At 36.6% G+C, this 26,952-nt stretch overlaps 1 protein-coding gene across 6 annotated transcripts in view; it reads left to right on the forward strand.

The window, feature by feature from the left end:
- The window catches only part of LOC27207425 (proton-associated sugar transporter A), a 135,454-nt gene that overhangs the window by 39,056 nt on the left and 69,446 nt on the right, over window positions 1-26,952 (forward strand). For 5 of the 6 annotated variants that reach the window (XR_005544909.2, XM_039298337.2, XM_039298336.2 and 2 more), the window contains exons 3-5: window positions 1,759-2,021; window positions 18,711-19,064; window positions 19,119-19,336. Coding sequence is in view for 5 of the 6 variants with exons in the window: in XM_039298337.2 (XP_039154271.1) it covers window positions 1,759-2,021; window positions 18,711-19,064; window positions 19,119-19,336 (835 nt within the window). In the remaining variant the exon portion in view is untranslated. The remainder of the gene's footprint in view (window positions 1-1,758; window positions 2,022-18,710; window positions 19,065-19,118; window positions 19,337-26,952) is intronic. The other variant, XM_039298339.2, reaches the window with a different exon arrangement.

Consider the following 26,952-nt stretch of genomic DNA (forward strand, 5'->3'; position numbering starts at 1 on the left):
CTGCTTATAGCTGAGAAGAGGCGCTTACGCACTAGGTGGATGAGGTCTCGTCACCCGTTGGACAAAACGGAATGGAATCGAGCGCTGCACAAAGCCGCATGGTTCGACGAAAGACTTGCCAATACTGGAGTCGAAAGCGAAGCGACGCATTCGCTGTGGAAGACCACGCGCGCAATCAAAAGGCGTTGCACGAGGAAGGCGCCTTTTGAACCCTGCGAGGTAGCCGAAGTCATTGTGCGCCAGAGTAGCAACAAAGCACCAGGACATGACGTCATCTGCAACGCCACATTGGAGACCCTGCCTAGACAAGCGATCCTCTACATAACGTTGGTTTTCAACGCTATTGTGAGGTTGCAATACTTCCCTTATCAGTGGAAGCTCGGGACAATCTCCATGATCCACAAACCTGGAAAGCCGGAAAGGGAGCCCGCCTCCTACCGGCCGATCAGTCTCCTCCCTTCAATTTCGAAGGTGTTTGAGAGACTGATTGCTGTCCGGATTGTAAGGATTATGGAAGCCCAGGGGATTACCCCTGAGCACCAGTTCGGTTTCCGTGCTGGCCACTGTACTGTCGAGCAGCTCCATCGAGTCGTCGAGCAAATTCTGACTGCCTACGACAGTAAGGAATATTGTAACAGCCTCTTCTTGGACATTCGAGAAGCGTTTGATCGAGTGTGAAATCAAGCAGACGCTGCCTGCTCCATATTTTGGGTTGCTAAAATCATACCTGGAAGGAAGGAGGTTCGCTGTGCGCTTTCATTCAGCAATTTCCACCGAGCACAACGTGGCAGCTGGTGTTCCACAAGGTAGTGTCCTCGGCCCCCTGCTCTACTGCCTGTATAGCCACGACATGCAGCAGCCGGATGTAATCCTTTACGGGAAATCTATGTTGGTCACATTCGCCGATGACGTGAGCGTCACCTACAGGTCCCGATGCGAGCACGACGCAGCCGGTGGTATCCAGGACTTTGCATACCGGTTCTCGGAATGGGCAAGACGTTGGAACATTGGCATCAATAGCAGTAAATCCAACAACGTCTGCTTTACTTTAAAGCGGAGAACGCCACCGCCCGTCTACACCGAGGAAGCCCCGGTACCACAGCCGAACGCAGCAAAGTAACATGGAGTGCTTCTGGATCGCAGACTCACATTTTCCAAGCATGTGACCGACATCAGAACGCGACATCCCGATTTCCTTTGACAAGGGTCAGCAGAAGCTGACGCTTATATTAAATCCTATTTGTTATATGTGATTGTTATGTAATTGTAGTAAAATTACTGTAAATTTGAAAAAGCTAACTATAGTTAGTCGGCGAGCCCAAATGGGCTGAATTAATAGATAAGAAGGAGGACACAAAGGGGCTTCAAGACTTCCCCGTATGCGTTAATAAATTAATTAATAATATAAAAAAAAAAAACATACGCATCGCAAGTCAAATCACACTTTAAAAAAAGATTTACAAAAAAAATTACTTTTATATAAGTCTTCTAAATTTCTATCGATTTGTTAAAAATAAATAATTTTAGACCCAAGCTAACAAAAACTAACACGACCACACTTTAAAGAATTCGCACATCCACTATTTGAGTATGGGTATTTGATAGTCGGAGAAATCGATTTTGCATTCTGTTATCCGGACTCTAGGACTGAAAGGGGCTTGTACTTTAGAGTGGTTGTCAATTTTTTAATATTTGTATAGTTAATGAATTAAAAAAATAATCATTTTCACCACCTTTTTATTCCTTTCCCACTTTTAGAACAAAGACAAGAACCGAATTAGTCAGAGTTTCTGCGGCTGTTATGGGTATCGAGTTCTCATATGCAGCCGAAACAGCATTTGTTTCCCCAACACTTTTAAAAATTGGAGTTGAGCATCAGCATATGACACTCGTTTGGGCATTATCTCCATTAGTTGGATTTTTTTTATGTCCAATTTTGGGATCTTTATCTGATCGCTGCAAACTGAATATTGGACGACGACGACCATTCATTCTTCTTCTATCAATTGGAGTCATTTTTGGTAAGTGAAATCTAGCAGTCTTTTTAAAAACCAGACATTTTAAAAAAATCAACATATAGTTAAAGGCGTAATAAAAAAATGAATTTTTGGTGGCTTAAATTCGTAGACAAATCAATATATAGATTTGTAAGATAAAGGAGTCGTTGAAAATTATTTAACATGTAGATCGAACTATATTAATTATATATATTCTTGAACAGGATCACTGGCCGAGTCGACAAGGCCATGTCCGTCTGTCCGTATCCCAGGAACTATAAAAGCTACAAGGTTGAGATTCAGCATACAGATGCTAGAGACATAAACGCACCGCAATTTTGTTGACCCATGTTTCCACTCCAACTCTACCACCCTAAAAGCACCCAAAACTGCAACGTAGATGTTAGGTAGATTCACTAGGAACTATATACCCCTTATCTTAAATCATTGTAGATCTAACTATGAGTTGCATGACCCTTACAGAAAATTATGTTCTGACTAGAATAGACTTTATCCTATTATCTGTAATCTTGACTCTCTGCCGCTCTTAAAGCAATCAATTTTAACTTTTTTAATACATAATTAGATCCTACTAAGGAGTGGCCGTGGGACCCGTGCAAAAAATGTACCGCGTATTGCAGTTCCAACGCCATCCTGGCGGTCAGAACCAACCTCAGAACTACCAGCCGATCGAATTAGCCAAACTTAGATAATTGGAAATTTAAATATTTCGGATACTAGTCCATGTCCGTAGATGACTTTATTTACAGGATTCAGTCACTCACCACCAGACAGACCTTAGAAGAAAATTGATAACTATTTGCTCGCTATGCCAGTAATTTTTTCGAGGGTAGTGCTAGCGAATAGTTCTTCTTCCACAAAAGCGTACCTGTGGTCACTTGGCCACAAATAAGTTAAAGATGGGGAAACTAACTTAGAATTCCGAATGGCATTATCACAACGAAAACAAAAGCTCTTATAGAGTTATACGACAAAATTCTATTAATAGCGCATAAACTTGCGCAACCCTTGCCGGAAGCAGCAAGTGCTCCGAGCCAACTTGTTCCCAGACATTTAACATGAGATTTTACATGTGATTATAATGTCTATTTCTCATATTGTGATTTCTGTCGCACTGACTTCATCTCCTGAAACAGAACAGATGCCAAGGACAAAGCTCACGGACAAAAGCTCCGCCAAACCATAAGGTAGATCTTAATAAACCCAGTTGCGAAACAGCTTCCGTGGATCCAGCACATCAAATTTTAGTTACGACCATTTCGAGAGAAACAATCGTTATAAGCTGATAGTGTAAAAACCATGATAGCGTTCAATGGAGTGTGTTAGGTGCTTTGTTCGATCTAAATAGCGCTTCACTGGATCAAGTGCACCGTAATTCAGTAATCCAGTAAGCAGCGTAATAATTAAACGCGCGGCTCCCAAAACCCTGTTTGGATTGGCTCTGTTGGCACTGACTGTTACTCCAAGCCTTTGATCTGCATTATATAGTAGAGCTACAGGTGACAACATAATCCGCATAGTGAATGTTCTTTCGACATTCGCAAAAATCTCAGACTCCGAACTATGTCGGTCATCAGCTTCCAGTTGCATACGCTTCAAGAACCTTTACAAAGGGTGAAAGTTATAAGACCACTACAGAGCAAGAACTAGCAGCTATTCAATGGGCAAAAATTTATTTCAGACCATATATATATGGTAGGCATTTCTTGGTTCAAAGTGGCCTCTGACATACCTATTTTCAATGAAAAATCCATGTTCCAAACTTACACCAATGCGGTAAGTCTGGGAAAATTTTACGGTAGAAGGGGGGAAGGATATCCATGTATGCTCTGTCCAGAATTACAATAAAGGAACTTAAAAATATAAACAGAAGTATAAAGGAAGTTACTACCAGATATCAAAGTAGACAAGAATTCCCAAAGCAAGCTTCAAAAACCCAAAGTATATTCTGAAATTAAAAACGATAAAGTACGAATGGTAGTGACCTCGCATGTGCAAAATATGGAAAGAGAATCACTAGTTATAAAATTGGAAATCTAGGCTTAGGTCAGTTTTTCCAATGGCTTGAAAATCATTCCCCTATACACAAAATAAACCAAGTTAAAATGACACCGCGTAAAACTATCTTTGAATATATTTCAATAGATGATTTCGAAAATATGGGCAATTAAATATTAAAGGTATTCTTAGCACGATGGCCAATATTGAAAAGAAAAAGAAGCTATAATGTTTACAATACGGACATTGTATGCACACCCAATTCAAGGGGGACATGCTGTCATTGCAAAAACATTCGCCAAGGTGAAATTAATTATTATTTATTCCAAATATCTTGGAACACATAAAAGAGTGCAGAAAAAAAGCATGCCAAAGAACAAAAGTATTAATCCATACGAAAACTTCAATGACAATAACAGAAACACTAGTATATGCATTCAATGAAGTACATTAGTGGGCATAAGTATTTTGACAAAATTGCCTGCATCTTTTTAAATTCGCTTGTGCTTGATAACAACCAGTGATGATGAGCACTGCAAATTATGAATATTTAACACACAAATGACTTTTTTTCTTTCTACTTACAAGAATGTATGCAGACAACCAACTTTGGTTAGATACAAGTATTTTGAGAAGCTCATTTAGAATATGGTATCCTGCTTTTAAGAACGTGGATATTAAAAGTTATTAAAAAACTAAAAATTAATTGATGGCCGTGTCTAAAAAGGCTCAGTTTAGTTTGATTAATAGATCATCAATGGTAGCACAGTTTAATGTTGGAATTACATAAAAAACATTGCGGAAGAGTTTGATTTGTCGAGTCAAACTGTGTATTATCAAATTAAAAAGTTTAAAGAACATATTGATTATAAAAAAAGAACTAAAAAAAAAATGACCTAAGCGCAAAACAACAATCGATTGCGATAAAATCCTTATACGGGAATTTAAAAAAATCGTCTTCTGAAACCCAAGCCGTTGCAGCTCAGTGGAAACTGACGTCAGCCTTTCGAAAAGTACGTAAAAGAAACGTAAGCCAATTAGTGACCGCACAGTCTGGCGACTTTTGAAGGAACAACAAGCTTAGAAGGTTGAAATTTGCAATGGAACATCTAGACAAGCCAAGTCATTCTGGAAAAGTGTTTAAATTGCCAATCAGAAAGTGGACTATGTTGAAGGCTATATCCTAGGCTATCCTGGGGATTGTAATGGTAACCATGAGAGGCCGAGGAGTATTACTAATTCTCACCCCTCTCAGTACCCAAACACTGTGAATCGGGATCTTACTCTTCTATTTAGTTATGAATAATGGCGGTTGGAATCCTCTACTTTCGGTGATGGGGTGGGTCCGATTGCCTTCTTTAACTGTCCACACATACTTTAATTTTCTAGGATTCCTATGGTAACTATAAGATACTATGCATGTTAATGCAATGCAAAGAGGGAAAAAGACGGGGCACGCAAATTAAACCAGAAATATTTTACAGACTTCTGCAAGGTCTTTGGTGTAATTATACGACCATAATCTTCATGATAGCATCCTCGAAAATTCCTCGAATTGGCCATGTCAATTCAGGATAGCAACAGATTTAGTAATTTATGATTTCTTCAAGTTAGTATTACTCCTTTATTTACAAAAGAGGGTGAATGGCCTAAAAAATAAGACTAAGTAATAGTATTCATTTATGCAACTTCCTTGTGCGCTTACTCAAAACAAAATAACAAGAGTAAGAAAATTTTCTTCATTTACCTAAACTACTTTCGAAATTTCAATTCATTACATTTCCTAAGGACTAAGAGTTTTGACAATGTTATTTAATTTTGTAAGGTTTTGTCTTAATGATTAGTTATTAGTTATTTGGTTTTCTACCTTAAAAGCTATGCATAATGTTAGTTATATTTTTACTAATAAGATAATGCTAGGATAGATGAGGTCACTTTATGCAAATTAAAAGTTTTACTTTTATTGATCATTTACCGTGGATGGTTTTTATATAGGGTTGATTTTTAACAACCATTGTAACGTGATCTCTAGTAAGTTTGGTTACCCTCATAATTATGCCTGTTACTCATAGAGTAAAAGAATATACTATATTCGTTGAAAACTATGGAACATGCAGAAGGAAAGCGTTTCCGGCTATATACAGTATATATATATTCTTGATCAGGAACAATAGCCGAGTCGATCTAGCCATGTCCGTCTGTCCGTATCAACGTCGAGATCTCCGGAACTATAAAAGCTAGAAGGTTGAGATTCAGCATACAGATTCTAGAGACATAGACTTAGATCAAGTTTGTTGACACATGTTGCCATGCCCACACTTTTGAACCATTTTTGAAAATTTTTCCAAAATTTTATAAGTCTTGTAAATTTTTATCGATTTGCAAAAAAGCATTTTCGCATCTTGTTATTCTAGTGTCTTTGATTAGTCCTTACAAAGACACTAGAATAACAAGATGCGTAACGGCCATGCATTGCACAGTGGTTCCTATTGTATGGGAAAAGCGGCAAAAATACTTCTAGTTGATAAATACACTTGAAAAATGAAATGAAATAATTAGACGGATCGGACCACTATATCATAAATTTGTCATATGGACGATCAGTGTATGGAAAAATTTTTTGTTTTCAATTATTTTGGAGCGAAAACTTGGAATTCTACATAAGAAATTAGTATATTTATACAGGGCGAGCTTAGCGAAAATTGTATGCTATATCATATAGCTGCTATAGGAAGAATCAGTCGAACATTGTGATTTTGTTTGAATAATCATTTTGTTGAAAACAATATTAAAAGAAAATTTTTCATTCATTTAATAACAACAACCACAAAATAATTTTTTAGGTTATATACATTGATATACATATTCAAAATTCAAAAAAATATATAATACATTTATATAATACATTTATTGAAGTTAAACTTCAGCCTGGAATTCGTCCACTGCACTGTGGTCCAGAATTCGATTTTTTTTGCCATAAAGTCTAAAAATTGAGATACGGACTTGAAACTTTGTACATTTTGTTGTTAAATCACAAATAGTTTGCGCACAAAATTTGGAGTCTGTGCGACCACGCCCTCTCTTGCCTCCCATATTAACTACTGGTATGACTCAGGAGTCAAAATTTTGTTTTTTTTTTTTTTTTTTTTTTTTTTTTTAAAGTGTATATTGTTGTTTTAAAAGTAATCGCCATCTTCTTCTGCTAGTTCTAGATTATACATTTCCGAATCTGAACTCGAATCAAAATCAGAATGTGAATCCAATATTTTGTCTCATGGATCAGGTTTAACATTAGACTGTATTTCCAAAAGGCTTATTACTGCCTTCGGAAGTGGTTTTTCCTATTTTTTCTCTCTCTTTTTTTTAAAGAAATTGTTGATAATAGTGGGTCCGAGGAATCAATCGCTCTGTGGAAAATATCACTCATCCTATTGATCCGACTATTTTTCCTTGCATGTGATAGTCGGTTCCTTTTGTAAAGTTTATTCCGGGCTTCACTCGCACTTTCAGTTTCCTTTTTAATCTTTCTCCTGCATTTTGGTAAGATAAGTTTCGGCGTCCCATTTGCTTGGTTGTCTTAGAGTTTTCAAAATCACTAACAAGAATTCTTATCTTAGACGCCATCCACTTGGTATGTTTGGAAATAAATCGGTCTAGTTGTCTGTTACACTAGGGCAGTTTTCTTTTAATAAATAATTCAAAATTTACTATTTTTTTTTGTCAACCTCTTCTGTCTTTTTCGATTCCAGATTATTGTTGTTGATTGCGGAATAAACGTAATCTGAAACATAACTTATTTGACTATTGTTACGCCTCCAAATGTCCAGGAGGTCGCTATGTCTAAACTCGAACTTGCCTATATAAAATCAAATTTTTAAGAAAACGAGCAAAAATGGGCAAAAAATATTACTTTACCGTCAAAGACAATAGTTAAAGGTACAAACTGTCGTTTTTAACTTTTGTCAGAAATTGTCAGAAAATGAGTTATACTCCACGAAACACAGGGGACACGTTAGAATTTTCTGTTAAAATACACATAAATTGGACGTTACACAACACAAAAACAGTACAACTACACATATATTACCTACATACGTTAAAAACATCATACCTTGGCATTTATTTTCCATATTTTACTATAATTTATGGATGCGTATTAACGATCGTACCAGGTGCAAGAGTAAGCTAATAATTTGGCGGGAATTGCATTCTCTCAATCAGCTGTTCAACACTGCACCTTTCAAAGCTCATAAAACGATTTAGTAAGGCTTTCGGTCAATTTTGTTTTTGGTTTTGATTTATATGATTAATTTTCTATTAGTAAATAATTGCTAAAGGACGATATATTGACATAAAAATTTAGACTTTATGCCAAAAAAAAAAAAAAAACGAATTCTGGACCATAGTGCACTGTAATATTTGGTGGATAGCTCTTATTTTTACCCCTAAGAATTTTTTTGGTAGCTAGGCAGTAAGTCATATGCAACTTTTGAATTTACAAATTTCTGAATTGACAAGTATTGATGTTTAAATTTGTTAAATTTCTTTCCATCAATAGTGAAATCACTTCTTCAATATTAGGTTGAGAATGTGATTTGAAATCAGATGTGATGAGATGATTCGAAATCAGAAGCAGCAGAGTCATCATGTTTCGCGATCTCGGCTATTCGTCGACGGTTCGTCCTTTTTGAACAGTCTGCCAAACTTTTCTTTGTGCGGCCACACGACAAATTGGAAATTGTTTGAGCATTCGCAGAAAAGGATTTTTTTGGCACTTTTGCCAAAACTGCATGAACTTTATGCAAATGTAATTAACGCATTTATCAAGCCCATCCTAGTCTACCTCGTATCCCATATCTCTATTGCGTGTTACAATAGCATTCAACACATTAGCTAATTTTTCCTTAGGAGATTCTTCTTTTCCACACCAAATACCAAATGCAAGTTATCCAACCCATGAACATAGCTCCCTTCCACAGTTTATAAACAAATTTCAATTCTCAATCTCGTCGGCATTTCCTTTGTCTTTGTTTTTGTCATTGCCTTTGCCAGCACTCAGCTACCCGCTAACATAAGCAACCCAAACTTAACGTAAACACAGCTTCCTCTTGGAGACCAAGCCACGGCCGACTTATTGCGCATCAATCAAAAACTGCATCGATCAGCATAATTGAATTTCACAATGCAGTGCAATAATTCCAGCATAAAGCTTTTATCGAAAGTTCGGTAATTTTCCGAAAGAAAAGCTTCTGGCCGAGGTTGATTGGATTAGGACTTCGAATTTGAAGATCAGTCTGAATCGGGAGTCTGAATCGGGACGAGATCGTCAACAGTTCGAAGCTAAAGATAAGCTACCAACAAAGTGTCTCGTAATAGTATAAGTGAAAAAGTTTATCACCAAATAAATGTTAAATAATAAAAAATAAAATTTATTTTTTTAAATAAATAAAGAGTAACAATTTTAATTTGCATGCATACGGGAAAATTGGCATTGATAAGTTGTACATACATATGTACAAAAATAATAATAAACTATGTGCAGCTGTCGGCACTTGAATTAAACGTTTTCTTAATTTTAAAATCTTAATAAACAATGCACAAAAAGAATTATTAAGTTAAGTGGGAATAAACATAACGAAAACTCTAACGAAAGATAGCAAACATAAACAAAGAACATCTGCAACTATATACTAAATACAACACTAATTTGCGAAAAACACAGAAAGTCGTACATATAATTTTTGTTTTAAAAATATACTAAGTCCCATTATTTATTATAAGAATATATTCTATTGCAGATTACTGACAGCTTCACTTCGATTTGCCCACGCTGCAATAATCGATTGATATCATGCTGTCTCTATCGATGCTATTCTTGAAGCAGACAGTTAGAGCCAGACAAAAACATAAATAAATTTGAATAGCTAGACCAATTATGAGAAAGTAATGATACATTTAAAGTCAATATGTGGACTTTGATTTTTTTATTTTTGGCCTATGAGGGGAACCACTGTGCATTGGTTTGACACTATGCCGCCACTTTTTTGGCGACGGCCAAAATTGCTCTCTGTGAGCTTGCTTATGCTGAGAGCGAAAGAAATCTAAAAATAGAATTTGCTTGTTTGTGTGAGTAAAAACAAAAGACGAGAAGGTGTATATCTGTGCGTACTTGTGCTAGGAGACGCTTTTCGGGCCGAAATCAATTCTGATCGAAGAAACGAATTTACATATTTGGAGTTTTGGCCGATTTCGTAGCAATATGATAAACTAAAATAATAATTAAAAATTCACGACCTGACTATTATAACTAAAAAATTTTTTTTAATTCGTTTGTTAAAATCGCTGCTCACATTAGCTACCATTTACATATTTACATTTATGTTAATAATTAATTATTTGTAATATATGTAATAATCGGTACCCAGGGAACACCACGGGGAGGCCATTACAATTGTAATGGGGTCCTATATTTATATGACCTTCGAGTTAATTTTTCACTACTTTACTATTGAAACAAAGCGGCTTAAATTGAATATGAACTCGGATATATAGCGAAAATTTCCCAAAATTGAGCGCGTTTTAAAAATATCAAATTAAAATATATCACAACCTATATCAACTTAATCTAATTCGAATTTTTAATAATAAAAAAGGGTCATTTACATACCTTATTATTAAGTCAAATAAATAAGACTTAATAAACATACTAAATAATTAAATCAAATGCAAAGTAAATTATTATTACTACTGTAATTTAAAACATAAATTTTCCAAAATGGTTTCCAAAAAAAAAAAAACATTGAGAAAAAAATATTTCATTCAAATAAAACGTAGTAGAAAATGAAAATTTATAAAATAAATAAAAATATGAAAACTGTTTATTTCAAAAGTCATATCTTAAGGACAAAAGCACTTAACAATCATTGCCTTATTAATTTTTCACACGTCGCAAGCCGAATACTCTTATGACAAATATTCTAATATAAAGTCATTTTTGAAAATATTACTTTTGTATATTATGTACATAGATTCGGATATTACTATTTCTAAGCTATATTTAAATAATTATAACATTAAGGCAATGCAAAGCAAGAATTTATAACATGGTGCCTATTGATCAAAATTAATATAGATTTAATGTATAAGAACTTCTTAGGTCATCTAAGGCATGATCATACGTGTGTACACATACAGTTGTCTGCTATCACTGTATGCGTAGAAAAGAGCTGTTTGATGAAGCGCTCTCCGCTCTTTGTCTCTCGAACAAAAACTCCAGAGAGCCTGGAGCCACCTCTAGAGCCATGGCGAAAAAATCGTGTGCCAAAAAATCGTATGGCGTTCATCTTGTTATTCTAGTTTCTTTGGTCCTATGTGTTTCCGTATTATTAGTCTTCTTAAATACCGCTTAGGTATTGTAATTATAGCAATATCCCACCATTTTCTATTATATGATCACCTCGATCACATGGGCTTTCTACATTAATATTCTAACAAGACCAATAATACCATCTATATTAAATAAACTTTTTTTTACATGTCGAAAATAAGTGGTCTGCACCATTGCTCTATCTGAAATCTGCCCACTGGCCAAAGCCTATTTTCGGACACAAAATGAATATAATATTAATTGTACTCATTCAAAATGTATCAATTAGACCCGTTACTCGTAGAGTAGAGTGGTATACCAGATTCGTTGAAAAGTATCTAACAGGCAGAGAGAAGCGTTTCCGCCTATATAAAGTATATATAAGTTAGCACCAAAAGAATTCGCATCCGGCCGTGCACCTGCAGTAGCCAATAAATGTGAGATCAGCGTCTGGAGCGCTTCCGTGGGAGCGACGATGGCAGAGTCAGCAAAAGAATTGGCACTGACGCTAGCAGAAGCAGCGACGGTGCGGTACCACCCAATTTTGTACTTTAAATTTAGTTCCGATTTTTGTCAAAATAAAGACGGACCACCGGTCCTAACTAACAAGAAGGTAATATAAATAAACAAACGTTTACTTTAACTGGCGCCCAACATTAAAAGGGTCCTGATACGGAAAAAATGAAAGAAAGGACTCACTTACATCGGCCTGAAGGCTATCGCCGCAGACGACTGGACGGGAGTGTTTTTAAGGTACCCCAGCAGCTCCCAGGAGCAAAAAGGAAGAATACCAAATAACCGGTTCAGGATGTATTTCATACTGTAGTTAAGCAAGTTAAGAAATAAGTGAAAACACAACTGAAAAACATACAAAATCTATACGAAAAGTGAAAATATAAATTTTTTTTAACATAAAAAAATCTATATGAGAAATAATCTAAAATTATAAAACAAAAATTAAAGGAAAAAATATTTATAAAACACACAAAAATCTATATGAGAACTATCCTAAAATATAACATTTTCTAACAAAAATTAAAGGAAAAAATATTTGAAACATACAAAATATATATGAGAAATACTTTAAAAATATAAAATATAAAATTTTTTTAACAAAAGAAAGATTTGAAAAACATTCAAAATCTATACGAGAAATACTTTAATAATATAAAATGTAAAGTTTTCTAACAAAAATTAAAAACACAAAATCTTTACGAGAAAATACAGAAAAAATTTTCTGAAAACATACAAAAAATATTTTATAAATAATCATGGCAAACCCAAACAATCTAATTAGGCCTGCCCTACTTAATAATAACACAGGCCCCGAAGTAAACCAAGCCCTTAACGTAGCCAATAAGCAGGGACAAATTCAGGAAATAGTAGAGAGAATTTTGAAGCAAAAATTAAACTCAGACACGGCACCACTGCTCAATCAAGCAGTCCATATCAATAATGTAAATATGAGTGAATTAGAACTAGTCCCAGATATAGTAAAGTGCTTAAAGGAATTTTCTGGCCTAGCAGGAGAATTTAGCTCATGGATAAAAGGCGTAGAGAATATTAAACATATATTCAACATTAGCAGGATCACCCAAATATTACGGAATTCTTAACGTTATCAGGAACAAAATTTTAGGCAACGCAGACTAAGTCCTGGAGTCTTACAACACCCCACTAAATTGGACAGCTATCTCGAAATGTTTGACAGCACACTATGCGGATAAACGCGATGTGACCACACTAGTATACCAAATGACCTCGCTGGTGCAAGGAAATCAAAGTACAGCAGATTTCTACCAGCAAGTTTATACCCACCTATCCCATATTTTGAACAAAATTACTTGCATGGAAATGGAAAAAGAATCAATAGATCTTTTTGCCAAATCCTACAGAGGCAAGGCACTTGACACCTTCGTCAGAGGCCTGAACGGCGACTTGCCCAGACTGTTGGGAACCAAAGAGCCCGCAGATCTCCCATCAGCACTTCAGCTATGCGAGAAGTTGGAAAACCAAAAATTTAGGACCAATTACGCAAATAATAGCCAAACCCATTTAAGAAAATTCGAAGGCCCTGGTAGAGGACCATCCCTACCAAGAAAACCCGTACAACAATTCTCAAACGCAGGTCGACAACCATTCATTCCACACTTGGCTTATGTTCCACAGACCCCTAGAATAACTCATTATGTACCACAGCAACAATATGAAGGGAATTATCAACAACACTATGGCAACCTACCAACACAGCCACCAAGACTATCGGCCCCAAAGCCACAACCTAGGCCAGAGCCTATGGACATAGATAGAAGTATGCAGACAAAACAAGTTAACTACATAAACAGACCCAGATTTGGACAGCAGAAAAACAGAGATATCATATCTTCGTTACCCTACTCTTCGTTACCCTACTTCCCATGTAAAGCAGGTAATGGAGAGATGATCAACATTCTGATATACACTGGATCCAACAAAAATTACTTCCAACCAAGATTAGCTAAGAAACCAATCAAAAACAACCAACCCTTTTTCGTTAACTCTATGGGCGGAAAAATTCTTATAACACACCATACAATCGCCAATCCTTTCGGCCTAAAATATACTTTTTTGCGCGAAGTAAAAGCCCAAATTAATATGCAAAAGGGGTATATTTCAATACAGAATACGAGAGCCCATTATACTCAAGACAATACCTGTACCCAGAGGCTCTTAGACCAGAATTAGAAAAACAAATACAAGAGCTACTCGCAAACGACATAATTAGACCCTCTCGATCTCCATACAATTCCCCAATATGGATTGTCCCAAAAAAAATGGACGCATCAGGACAGAGAATGCACAGAATGGTAATTGACTATAGGAAATTGAACATGGTTACCATTCCAGACAGATACCCCATACCGGACATTAACAACGTACTTGCACAACTAGAACAGAATAAGTTTTTCTCAGTTATTGACCTCAAAAGCGGCTTTCATCAAATTCCAATAAGAAAATCCGATATCGAAAAAACGGCATTCTCAGTTAACCAGGGAAAATACGAGTTTACCAGACTACCGTTTGGCCTCAAAAACGCTACTTCAATTTTTCAACGGACGCTGGACGATATCCTTAGAGAACATATAGGAATAAGGTGTTTCGTATACATCAATGACATCATCATCTTTAGTTAAAATGAGGAAAACCATCTAAAAGACATCAAGATAATATTTAATATTCTAGAAGAAGCAAATATGCGAATCCAGCTCGACAAATGTGAATTCTTCAAAAAAGAAGTGGAATTCTTAGGGTTTTTAGTGGCCGATACTGGAATAAAAAAGAATCCTGAAAAAGTCAGGGCTATTGTAGAATTTCCCGAGCCAAAGACCCTCAAAGATCTTCGTTCCTTTTTGGGACTCTCAGGGTTTTACGAAAACCCTTTGCGAAACTCGCAAAGCCCCTTACAGCCCCTTTAAGAGGGGAAGAGGGCCGAGTCCGTATTTCAAAAAATTCCTCAAACAGAACGATAATCTACCTGGACAAAAACGCTAGGGAAGCATTCAATAAACTAAAACAAACTCTAGCTGCCGAAGAAGTCATGCTGGCTTATCCATATTATAGTAAAGAATTCCAATTGACCACCGATGCCTCCGATTATGCCATAGGAGCCGTATTAGCTCTGGAGGACAAACCAATAATGTTTATTTCTAGGACCTTAAGTAAGGCAGAAGAAAGTTACGCACCGAACAAAAAAGAAATACTGGCCATAATTTGGGCAATACAAACTCTTAGAAATGTTTTGTATGGTCCAACCAAAATACAGATATTCACAGATCACGAGTCTCTCACACACCCAACCAATCCAAAAAGCCGTAACGATGATGAAATGAAAAGATGGAAAGCAATTTTAGAAGAATACACCCACGAACTTTTGCACAAACCTGGCAAGGCAAACGTGGTTGCAGATGCATTGAGTAGACCTCCCTTGCAAACGCATGGAGAACTAAATGCTATGACAGAAACCGTGCACAGTAGTTTCAGCTCTCCCGAAAAACTAATACCCATGGCAGAAGAACGAATAAATGTTTTTAAAAATCAAATACTGCTATCTTTAGGAAATAAATCTTACAAATTTGAAATTGTTTTTCCAACATATCACAGACACACTATTACAGAACCAATATTCAATTCAGACAATTTGATACAAATTCTAAAAGATAGACTCATAATGGAATACATGGAATTCCAACACTCAACCACAAACAGGAAACCGGTCGATTTATTCTATGGCAGAAAAGTATCTCTGGACCCTAAACTATTACAGACAGAAAGACAGAGAATTACGGACAAAATCAAGCTCACGAAAGAAAAAAAACTAGCTCACCATAATAAAAGAAGGAGTCGGGTAAAAAATTACTATCCTGGACAAGAAATATTCGTACAAAACAAGAAAAGATTAGGCAACAAATTGTCACCCAGAAACAAAATGAAATTCTCAAGGAAAACAGAAACACTACAGTACTAGCAAAAAGCGGGAGAATAACTTATAAAAAACTAATTCGAAATTAAACACCGTCATTTATGGAGCCCTTCTGACTGTGTGCGCTGCGGACGTACAAATAACGGACTACACTAATTCTGACATTGTGACACTGACTACAGGACTAGCCAAGGTTCAAACAGGGATCTTTCGATGAATCCATATTATTGACATAGAGGAATATGAAAATAAAACTGATAAAAAAAGTCAGACAGCCTTAATGAAATTAAAAACTTACGACCCAATCCTACCCTTCATAATAGAGGAAGTCAGGATTTCTAAAAACCTAATCAATAGCTTGAGAGTAAGGAGTATAAAGAAAAGACATATAGATCTAATAGGTAGTGCTTGGAAATGGCTGGCTGGATCCCCAGATAGCAGAGAATTTGAAATAATTCAAGAAAAAATAAATTCAGCTTTAACTAACGACAATAACCAGGTTATTCTTAATAGGCTTATCATTGACAAAATAAATAAAATCACTCTGGCCAATAGAAATTTAATAAACAGCCTAAAATATGAAGGAGACGCTCAAAGGGATAGTAGCACCACATTAATGTTTCAAATTCAAATGCTTACAGAAGAAATTCTTAATCTTAATCAGGCCATACAGTGGGAAAAAGCAGACATTAGCAACCCCCAAATACTAGGAGACGAGGAGATCAATGAAGCTAAAAGAATATTAGATCAGAATCAATTGCCTTACACAAACTTTAAGGAAGCCACGCATATAGCAGAAGTAAACATAGCAAGTAACGGACCAATGTTAATCTATATTGTAAAAATCCCTGTAACCGATACCAAGCTATGTGAAGAAATTCTAATTAAACCAATAAAAATTGGTCAATATGTCAACAAAAAAGAAACCGAAAATGTAATTCGATGTAAAGATATAATATTCGCAAAAACTACAAACTGTAATACTTATAATGAGATAACGATTTGTAAACATAAGAACATGATAGACATTAGTAATTCATCTTGCCTATCAAATCTCCTAAAAAGTCACCCTGCCACCTGCATTAGAATCAACAACCAACACATCCCCACAATTGATGAAATCGCACCCGGAGTTATCTTACTCAACAAATTCAGCGGCAAGACTCAACGGAACAACGTCAACACTTAATGGGTCATTTGTCATTAACTTCGGCAATACCACCATAGAAATTGATGAACAAGCCTTTACGAACAAGTACACCGTACACCATCAACCTATGCCGGCAATCCTGCAAGCCGAGATGACAATTAAAAACCTAGAAGAGAAACTATCACTAGAATTCGTTAAGGAAATTAATGTCAATAATACTAAAACCTTGGAGCTGGTAAAAACAACCTCCCACACAGCCGATATACTCATGGGCTGCGTCCTAATCACCGGAATCGTCGTAATAACGATCAGGATCTTGATTAAGGTTACAAAGGTTACAAAATTCCATATCAACCGAACCACCGATGACAAACCGAGCAACGACCGCAACGAGTGGGGAGACTCGATTTTAAAGGCGGATGGTTTAGCACCAAAAGAATTCGCAACAACAATCTACGAAGGCTTATACGCGCATCCAGCCGTGCACCTGCAGTAGCCAATAAATGCAAGATCAGCGTCTGGAGCGTTTCCGTGGGAGCGACGATGGCAGAGTCAGCAAAAGAATTGGCACTGACGCTAGCAGAAGCAGCGACGGTGCGATACCAACCAATTTTGTACTTTAAATTTAGTTCCGATTTTTGTCAAAATAAAGACGGACCACCGGTCCTAATTACCTTCTTGTGAAAATAAACAAACGTTTACTTTAACTTGTATTCTGGATCAGGGTCAATAGCGGAGTCGATCTAGCCATATCGACTCCGCTAGCCATGTCTGTCAGTCAGTCCGTATGAGCCAAAGACTCTGTGCAAGTTTGTAGACCCATGTTGCCACACCCACTCTAACACTCTTAAGCTGCACAAAACTGTCACACACTTTTGAATCCTTTTTTGAAATTTTTATATTCTTATTGGTCCTGTAATCCATTTGCCTAAGCAATTTTTGCCACGCCCACTCTAACGCCCGCGAACCGCCCAAATTTGCCACGCCCACACCTTTGAAAAATGGTTTGATATTTTTCTGATATATATGATAAAAAAACTTTTTGCCTTCATGTTTTTGATATTTTTATTTTATTTCCAAAAAACTTTTTGCTACATCTAAGCCGCCAAAAACTAATTTTTCTCATTTTATTCACAAATATCTATCGATACCCCAGAAAAAATGATAAAATTTCGCGATCGCATTTCCACTAGCTGGGTAACGGGTCTTTAATAGTCGGGGAAGTAGACTAGACTGCGTTCTCTCTTAGTAGTCTAGCATGCTAGAAATTAGAAAATGTATGGCATCCCAACAAATAAAACAGCATTTAAAACAACTATTGCGCGTTCAAAGCACGAATAGCTGCAACCTTAATTTGTTTCCCTTTTACATAGATATTACCTTTGCAACCAAAGCGCTTTTCTCATTCTGAAGAAGAAATTTTATACAGTGTGGCTTGAATTGCGTTTTCGGACTGCCAAGAGCAAAAAAAAACTGTTGTGTCTCACAAATGCCAAAAGAGATTTACAGTGACCCAGCAATTTCTATCAAAAAAATCTTTGAAGCTTATTTTATTCTTGTTAAAATTGTCATATTTTTGGTACAAATTTAAATTTTGTTGGACTTAACCCTACGATGCCAAAGTCAGAATAATCAAATGATAAAGAGCAGCTTGGGACTGTTGGGCCACTCTTATCGATATACTAATACTTGTTTCCTAACTTTTTTTTTACTCCAAAGGTCTTCTTTTGGTTCCAAACGGCGAAGCCTTAGGATATTGGCTAGGAGATGATAATTTCCAGTCGCAAGATATGTTAGATATGTCAGAAATAAACAGTTTAAAAAATATCACTTCCATTTCCAATTCGCGACCGCAGTCTTCCCATTCTTGGGGAATATTTTTTACCGTTTTGGGAACTGTACTCCTTGACTTTGATGCTGATGCTTGTCAAAGTCCGGCCAGAGCTTATTTGTTGGACGTATGTTTACCAGAAGATCAAGCAAGAGGCCTATCCACGTTCACCATAATGGCGGGACTAGGAGGTTTTTTTGGTTATTCAATGGGAGGCGTTAACTGGGATGAAACAGAAATCGGTAAGATGAATACAATTGAGATTATTCTTGTTTCCACTAAATATATGATTTCAGGACGACGATTGGGTGGGCACGTGAAAGCAGTATTTTCTATAATAACAATTATTTTTATTGCATGTGTGACATTTACATTAACGAGTTTTGCAGAAATTCCTCTTTGGGTACTAGCAAACAAGGATACTAAGAATTGTGGAGGTAAAATGGCACTGTCAAAATCATACGGTGCTTGTGATGATGATAAGACGATAAATTGTACGGACGATAATAAGCAGGTAATAAATTCCTATGTGTACCGCTCATTTTATAACTAAACTGTTTTACACGGGTGTATAAGATTTGTGACAAAGTATGTGACAGCAAAGAAAAAACTGGTTCCACTGTCTGATTGTAGATATGTCTGCGCTAAATTATGATTTAATTACAAACCATAATATTATGGTCTGATAGACATCTGGGCTTAGCCTGCGCATGCTGTACCCATTTTAAATGCCATGGTCCATGAAGCTGCAAATGCGAAGCTAGTAGAAAACGATTGCGCAGAACGATCCAGTGCAAGAAAAATACGTATGTAGGGATAGGTAAGACTGTTATTGGAAAGGACACAGACGTTCTAGTAGTGGACGTAAAATCTTCGTCCGACACATTTAAACTACCAGAACCGTATCTAGAGCCGATTTTGAAGGAAAAGATATATTCACGTGGTTCCAAATCTATTGATAAAACAGAAGTGAAAATAAGAGACTGAGCCTCTAGTCATATAATTGTCCTACGTGTCATTCCACTTGCATTAGAATAACCAATAACTGTTAGACAATCAAAAAGGAATTCTAGGTACGACTCGGCATTGCAAAAATGGCACTTTAAGAATGGACCATCCTTGTTCACAAAGATTTTATTGTAATGGAATGACATCGAGTTACTATCTGCAATGTCCAGAACAAGACTTAGTCAAGGTTTTCAATACTTGGATCAGCATTACTTGGAATATATGCGTCTCTCGATAAATATTCTGGGTCGATCAGATTATTTACTGCGTGACCTCTTCGGCCTTGACCAGCGAAAGTCCGTTAGTTCACGGTTTCTCCACTTTGCTGTGGTCCAAGGACCATTAACTCCCTTTTGGTCTAGCTACCCTCATTCGCTGTTGCTTTCGGTGTTCTTCCTTCTGGACGGAGTCTTTCCCAAGCGGTGGAAATCGATGAAACTGGCCCTACTGCTGAAGCGCAAGGGAACTGCAAATGCAGTAGGCAGCTCCTTCCCCTGTCTGATGTCTGCTTAGCGCATATTGTACGCGCGCATCGAGTTAATCAACCAGAGTCCCACAGGTCTTCTAAGCCTGCAGTATGGCTTCCGGAAGGACTAAAGCACGCTTGACGCTCTCACAGCGGTAACTAACGTAGCCAAGAACGCACTCGACGGTGACCGATGGTTAGGCGGCAGTAATGAGTACTGTGCCATCATTACGTTAAGAATGCTTTCAACATCCTCGGCGCAGTGCGCAACATGGGCACACCCGGATACATACAGAGTGTAATTGGAAAATACTCCAGGGATGGTATGCCAGTCATCAGGTGACCGATCCTGTGGAACATTCAGTATGATGGGATACTAAGCATCAGCAAGCCCAGAGACGTGGATCTGCATTGCTTCGCCGACGACGTTGCGGTAACATCCGTTGCCAAAACAATACCGGAGCTACAGGAGGACAGAAATGTTATGATCAGGGTGATTATGGAATGGCTCGAGAAATTCGTCCTAGAAATTGAGCAGCAAAAATACAGTTAGGAGCATGCGGGTTGAAATCAAGAAAGTAGAGATCAACTCAGCAAGAACGCTAAAGTATATGTCTACCGCTATGCGGTACCGGCGGGCAAGGTCGTTTGGGAGCGGGCATACGAGATCATCGTAAACATTACAAAACGTGTGTGCAAGGACGAGATGGCCAACAAATCCAGAAAATGAGGAGTTTTACCGTGTGGTGACCCGACAAGAATTCTACCACAGCGCACTCGGCTTGTCGTAAAAGGCGATGAAAGAGTCTAGAGAACTTCCACTTAGGCAAGCCTACGTAAATCACGTATATATGTATATGGAATTGGAGCTGAAGGCAGAGTAGCGCGGCTAGCCAGTATATGTACATATGTGTGTAGGAAGCTGTAGTTTGCCGCTCCGCTCAGAATAGGGGGAAGCTTGTAAATATATATAGTAAAATTAGTTGTAATATTTTTTATAAATGTAAATTGGATTGACGAGAAGGCTCAGTATTTGAACAATATTTGTATTTCGGGAGAGCCTCGCTCTTAAATTCTTAAAATTAGGAAAAGATTCAAAGAGAGCAGTCAAATCTGCTTAGGTCAGGCTTTAGGATTTTTACAAGAACGGCTTAGGGCCGCTGCCAATGAATTTTTTATTAGAAACGGATGCTGCGCAGCTGGGATACATTATGGTATCGTTCTTTGAAATAATTGAAGTGACCGGTTTGGACCACCCAAATACGTCACTCCCCTCCCCTTAAAGAGAAGCCTATACTTGGGCTGGGATTGATGGATATAGTGTGGGAAATGGAGTTTCTTCTGTTTTTTTTTGTTGTGGTGTGTTTTGATTTTGATTTTATCTTATTTTAAGTTTTACATACAGCATCATAAATGGCTTAAAAGATACATATCTTAAATATAAGTACAATAAAATTAGTGCAATTATTACAATGATCATTAGTATGTAAAGTGTAATATTGTTCTATGAAATCATCTCAACAATGACGTTGAGTTTTACAATTTTTATTTCTGTTATATTAAGTGGTGTGTATAGTGGTGTCAAATCTATTTCTGGTTTGAACAGATTTTCACTTAAAATTATACTATTGATTTCTATTTTGCATTGCGTTACTCTTATCATTTTGTTTCCTGCTATTTTTATATTATTAATTGAATTTTGGCAATTTTGGTTAAGAATTGTTTGGGTTAAGTTCCAGGTTACAATTGTGTTTGGTTCTACGTATTTTATTATTTCGTTCGTGTGCACTGGCTTAAAATTACAAATTGGTTTTAAGTGTTTAATAACATTGGTGACACATTAATTTTTTATTTCTTTATTTTCGGCATTATAAACTTAATTTTCTTTTTCAAAATATGATCGTGTGTCTGTGTAATCTAGCTCATAGTCGTTGGAGTCTGGGTAAGGGATTAATTTAATTGTGTTTATTAGTGAAAAGTAAATGGGTATGTGGCATATGACTAATAAATGGTTATCATTGTAGTTATCCAAGAGGATGTTTTAATGTTTAAAATATTTTGGCTGTTCACATTCTCAAGTTCGTCATAGTTTAGTTATTTGGGGTTAAACAAAAGCATAGCATAGCATAGCCATTTCCAAATCTTCTACGTATGCCGTAAGCTGCATTAGTTCGAACAACAGACTGTTAATGATAGTGTGGTTATTTTCATAGTTCTGTATTGCATTCCGTCATTTACCAATCGTATAGGGTCGTTGAGTTCATGTAATTTTACTGAGTTATGGGCGTTGATTTCAAGTCTTTCATGTATTTAAACTCGATCATTTTCATCAAGTGTTCCAAATAGGTATTTAAAAACTGAGCCCACAATGTTAATAAGTCCTCGTTTGTTTCTATGTTTCAGGGTTATTCCGGCTAGTTATCTTTTCATTTTATTTTATAAAAATTTGATATGGGGTGCATGGTAATCGATTCGTAGTCTTTGCTCAAAATAGTCGACCACGATGTCTATTTCAGTTAAATTGATTTTTAAGCAATGATGTTCAAAGGAGGATGGTATCTGGACTACCTTATCAGAATAAAGGAGATATCCGTGGTTGGTGTCAATATTATTAATTTGATTTGGCTCTCCATGAACCGCTGTGATCAGTATAAGCAATAGTGCTGTCAGGTACCAGTGTAAGGTGTAACGAAATATAGGGATTGAAGACGAGAGTACCTGTACTTGCTGGTGCACGCTTTAGAGGCCAGCTCCAGCTGATGGCGTTGGGTGTGGAGGTCTTGCTTGTACAGATATCTTTTCGTTACATACATTTATAAATAAGATCAAGAAATTAAGCGTGCTTACAACAACAAATAAGAGGAGCTAGTATACAAAATCGGAGGAAGGAAAATAATACATTCGGAAGGGGACAGTTCTAGAAAAGGAGGAAAAGCTTGAGAATTTGGTCGCCTGCGAAACACTGGTGGAGTCGTGTTCGCGGATTGCCCTACCCTACGTCCGGAGAAACATCGGCCGAGTCAGTATTTAAGAAACTCATATATTCTGTATTCATGGTTGATTAATAATTAATAACAATATTTATAACCAAAAATTAGTCCATAATAATGTATGTAAGTGGATAAATAAATACGAACTAAAGTAAGTCGAAGGAATCTAAAGCAAAGGTTTTTTTTATTTTATTTTTTTCTTTTTTCTTTGTATTTGATGCGAATTCAGAAAAAAGGGTTTTTTTGATTTTGATTTTTTTTTTATATCGTTATTTAAGAAAGTTATAATGAAAGGGTTAAATAAATTAAATTCTCCCATGATTTTAAGTGCAGTTTTCTTCTCCCTAATCTTGTTCCATTATTACTATTATTATTATTATTATTATGGTAATGAATTATTAAAGAGAAAAAATAAAAAAAAAAAAGTGTGAGAGAGGGTTGCGAGTAAATTCGGTTAGATTTTCTTTTTATTTTCAATAGGCTGCCGCCACTCCATTAGGAACAAATAATTTATTCTTTCTTTTCTTGTAAAACACATGGAAAGCAAAATTCAACAATAAAATAAAAAATTTCCAAGTAAAAAAGTAAAAAAAAGTACTGACAGGCTCATCTATCATTTTTACATATGATTTAGATTTTTTTTAAATTAAAATTTTTAGATGTTCGCTTCATCAGGAACTTGCACTGTGCATTCCGGACTAAATCCCGCTAAATTTTCCGCGCCTTTAACCTCACTTTGGGAGTTGTTGCATTTTTTGGAAATTAATTTAAATAATCATCCTAGAGTCCCGGCTTATCGCCGATAGCGGTCCCGCTGCTGCTGATTTTCCTCTTCTGCCACTAGATCAAAAGGGCACTCCACTAGACGGCATGACTAGGTTATTCGAACCTTGGGGTCTGGGCGGCAATGCTGCTGCGCGATGGCTACGCCAAGCGAAGATTTTTCCGGCCTAAATTTTTGTCTAGAAAACACACGAAAAACTTAACCCGCGCACCGATAATGTCGAGGAAAAAGGACAAAGTCTCACGCCCGCAGGTTATAATTTTTCCGACACGAACTTTCCACGACTTGACTCATCGACTGTTTCATTAGAAACAAAGTAAATCGGAAACTCAAGCCGAGGTCAAAGACAATAGAATAACAAGATGCGTAACGGCCATACATTGGTTTGGCACTATGCAGCCACTTTTTTGGTGAAGGCCAAATTTGCTCTCTTTCCGCTCGCTTATGCTGAGAGCGTAAGAAATTTTTAGAAATAGAATTTACTTGCTTGCGTGAGTAAAAACAAGAGAACGCGTATATGTGTGCGTGTTGTGCTAGAAGACGATTTTCGGGCCGAAATCAATTGTGATCGAAGAAACGAACTTACATATTTGGAGTTTTGGCCAATTTCGTAGCAATATGATGAAATAAAATAAAAATTCACGCCCTGACTATTATAATTTAAAATTTTTTTAATTCGTTTGTTAAGATCGCCGCTCGAATTAGCTACCTTTTACATATTTATATTTATGTTGATAATTAATTATGTGTAATATATATACACTACTTTTATTTGTGCACTTATGCTCAACAATAAATTTTTTTATACACATTTGCTTTTTATTATTTTTAGTCATATCTGGAGGCACGAAGTGCGGACACAAGCACTCTACAACCACTGCCTTATTGATTTTTTTTTTTTTTTTTTTTTTAGTAACTAATTTTATTTATGAAGGTTTCAAAAGGAATCGTTCAGTAATTCCTCTGAACTTAACCTAATGTGTGATAAAGATAAATGAGACCAAGTGGTATCTTAATTATAAAGTACAAAAAAAAGGAAAATCTAGTCTAGTTATCAATTACTTAAAATGTAATATGTTATGTTATCCTCCGGGTAAGGAGATCGCTGGGGTGTACCCTCTTCAGTCTTCGGAGGGAGATGGGATCAGCTAGGATAGTTGCTAGTCGGTTCGGGTGGGCCATAAGCCTGTCGGCATAACGGCTGCTGTGGAAATTAATCTGATCCCCAAGAAGGGTAACTTTCAGATCTCTTTCGATGACCATGTTCGTCACGTACCAGGGGAGCCCAGATGCGTGACGTGCAGCTCTCGACTGGACTACACGGAGCCTATTAAGCTGGGATTTGGCGGCAGTTCCCCACACCTGGATGGCATAACTCCACGTTGGAGCGAGAATGGCTTTGATTAAAAGAGCCTTAGAGCATTGATTTTTCTCACGTCGCAAGCTGAATACCCCAATGACAAGTATTCTAATATAAAGTCATTTTCGAAATTTATTTTGTGATGTACATAGATTCGGCTATTACTATTTCTAAGCTTTATTTAAATAATAATAACGCGAAGGCAATGCAAAACAAGAATTTTTTGCATGGTGCCAATTGTTAAAAAATAATATAGATTTAAAGTCAACGAACTTCTAAGGTGAAGGGCATATTTTGTCAAATGTACAATGCATGAGCATACGTGTGCACACATACAGTTGTCTGCTATCACTGTATGCGTAGAAAAGAGCTGTTTGCTGTAGCGCTCTCCGCTCTTTCATTCTCGAACAAAAAACTCGAGAGAGCCTGGAGCCACCTCTAGAGCCACGGCCAAAAAACCGTATTGCGTTACGCATCTTGTTATTCTAGTGTCTTTGCCGAGGTGCAGGCCATCGGCGGAAATCACGATCAGCTGAAACTCACTCTATTTGCGTTAACCAAATTATCCCAAAACTTTCCGGGTGCAGCTGATAAGGGTTGCATTCCGTCTAGTTTAATCCCGCTGCATAATACTTCATCTAGTATGATTAGTATGATTCATCTAAATTAGTGTGTCACAGCTGACCGCAAGCTACCTAAAGTTTGTTTATCGGGAACTATATTATTTTACTGCTTCAGTCGCCTCTACACCAGGTGCCTTTGAAATTGAGAGTTGATTATTTTTCTTTTGTTTTTTGAATTGTGTTTTGTAGTAGTGCTTACTCCATTTCTATTAGTGATTTTTAAATGGTCAGGGTCTGTCTGTTCAACATTTTTGGTTGGTTTAAATGGATTTTCTAAATTGCCTTTCTGTAGTAGACCTTTTCTGTAATTAGTGTCAATATTAAATTCCTGTCGGTCTTCATTTATTTTATATATTTCCTTCTCTTTAATTTTTTGAGTGTCTAATATTGGATGCCCAGCGTATAAGAAAATTTCAGCAGGTGTCTGTCCAGTAGTGTCATGTTTAGTTTTATGGTTGTATGTGTAGAGGATTGTTTCTATCTTGCTTAATTTTACTTCTTCATCATCAGATGAATTGATTATACGAATTATTTAATTTATAGTTGTGTGTAATCTTTCGACGTCTGCTACCCCGTTTTTTGTTGTATTGAGCTGTAATTCGATTTCTTCTTCAAGTTATCGCTTCAAAGCTAAACTTAAGAAAGCTCCGTCTCTTTAGTAATTTGGTTTTAGTAATTTTGGTTTACCTAATTGATTAAAAATGCGCATTAATGTGTTTCAGCATTCTATCCAATCATTAGTTTTAATTTGCTTAAAATGTAGCGAATATAGAATAAATATCAATGCAACTGATGTAATGTTTTTCCCCAGATGAATAAATATCTACCACAAATTTTTCTCGGTAATGTTCCGGTTTAGGTGTGATTTTTTAAAGGCATTTTCTTTAAATAATTTTGTC

The sequence above is a fragment of the Drosophila simulans genome, unplaced genomic scaffold (assembly GCF_016746395.2).
Source record: "Drosophila simulans strain w501 unplaced genomic scaffold, Prin_Dsim_3.1 Segkk87_quiver_pilon, whole genome shotgun sequence".
NCBI lineage: Eukaryota > Metazoa > Arthropoda > Insecta > Diptera > Drosophilidae > Drosophila > Drosophila simulans.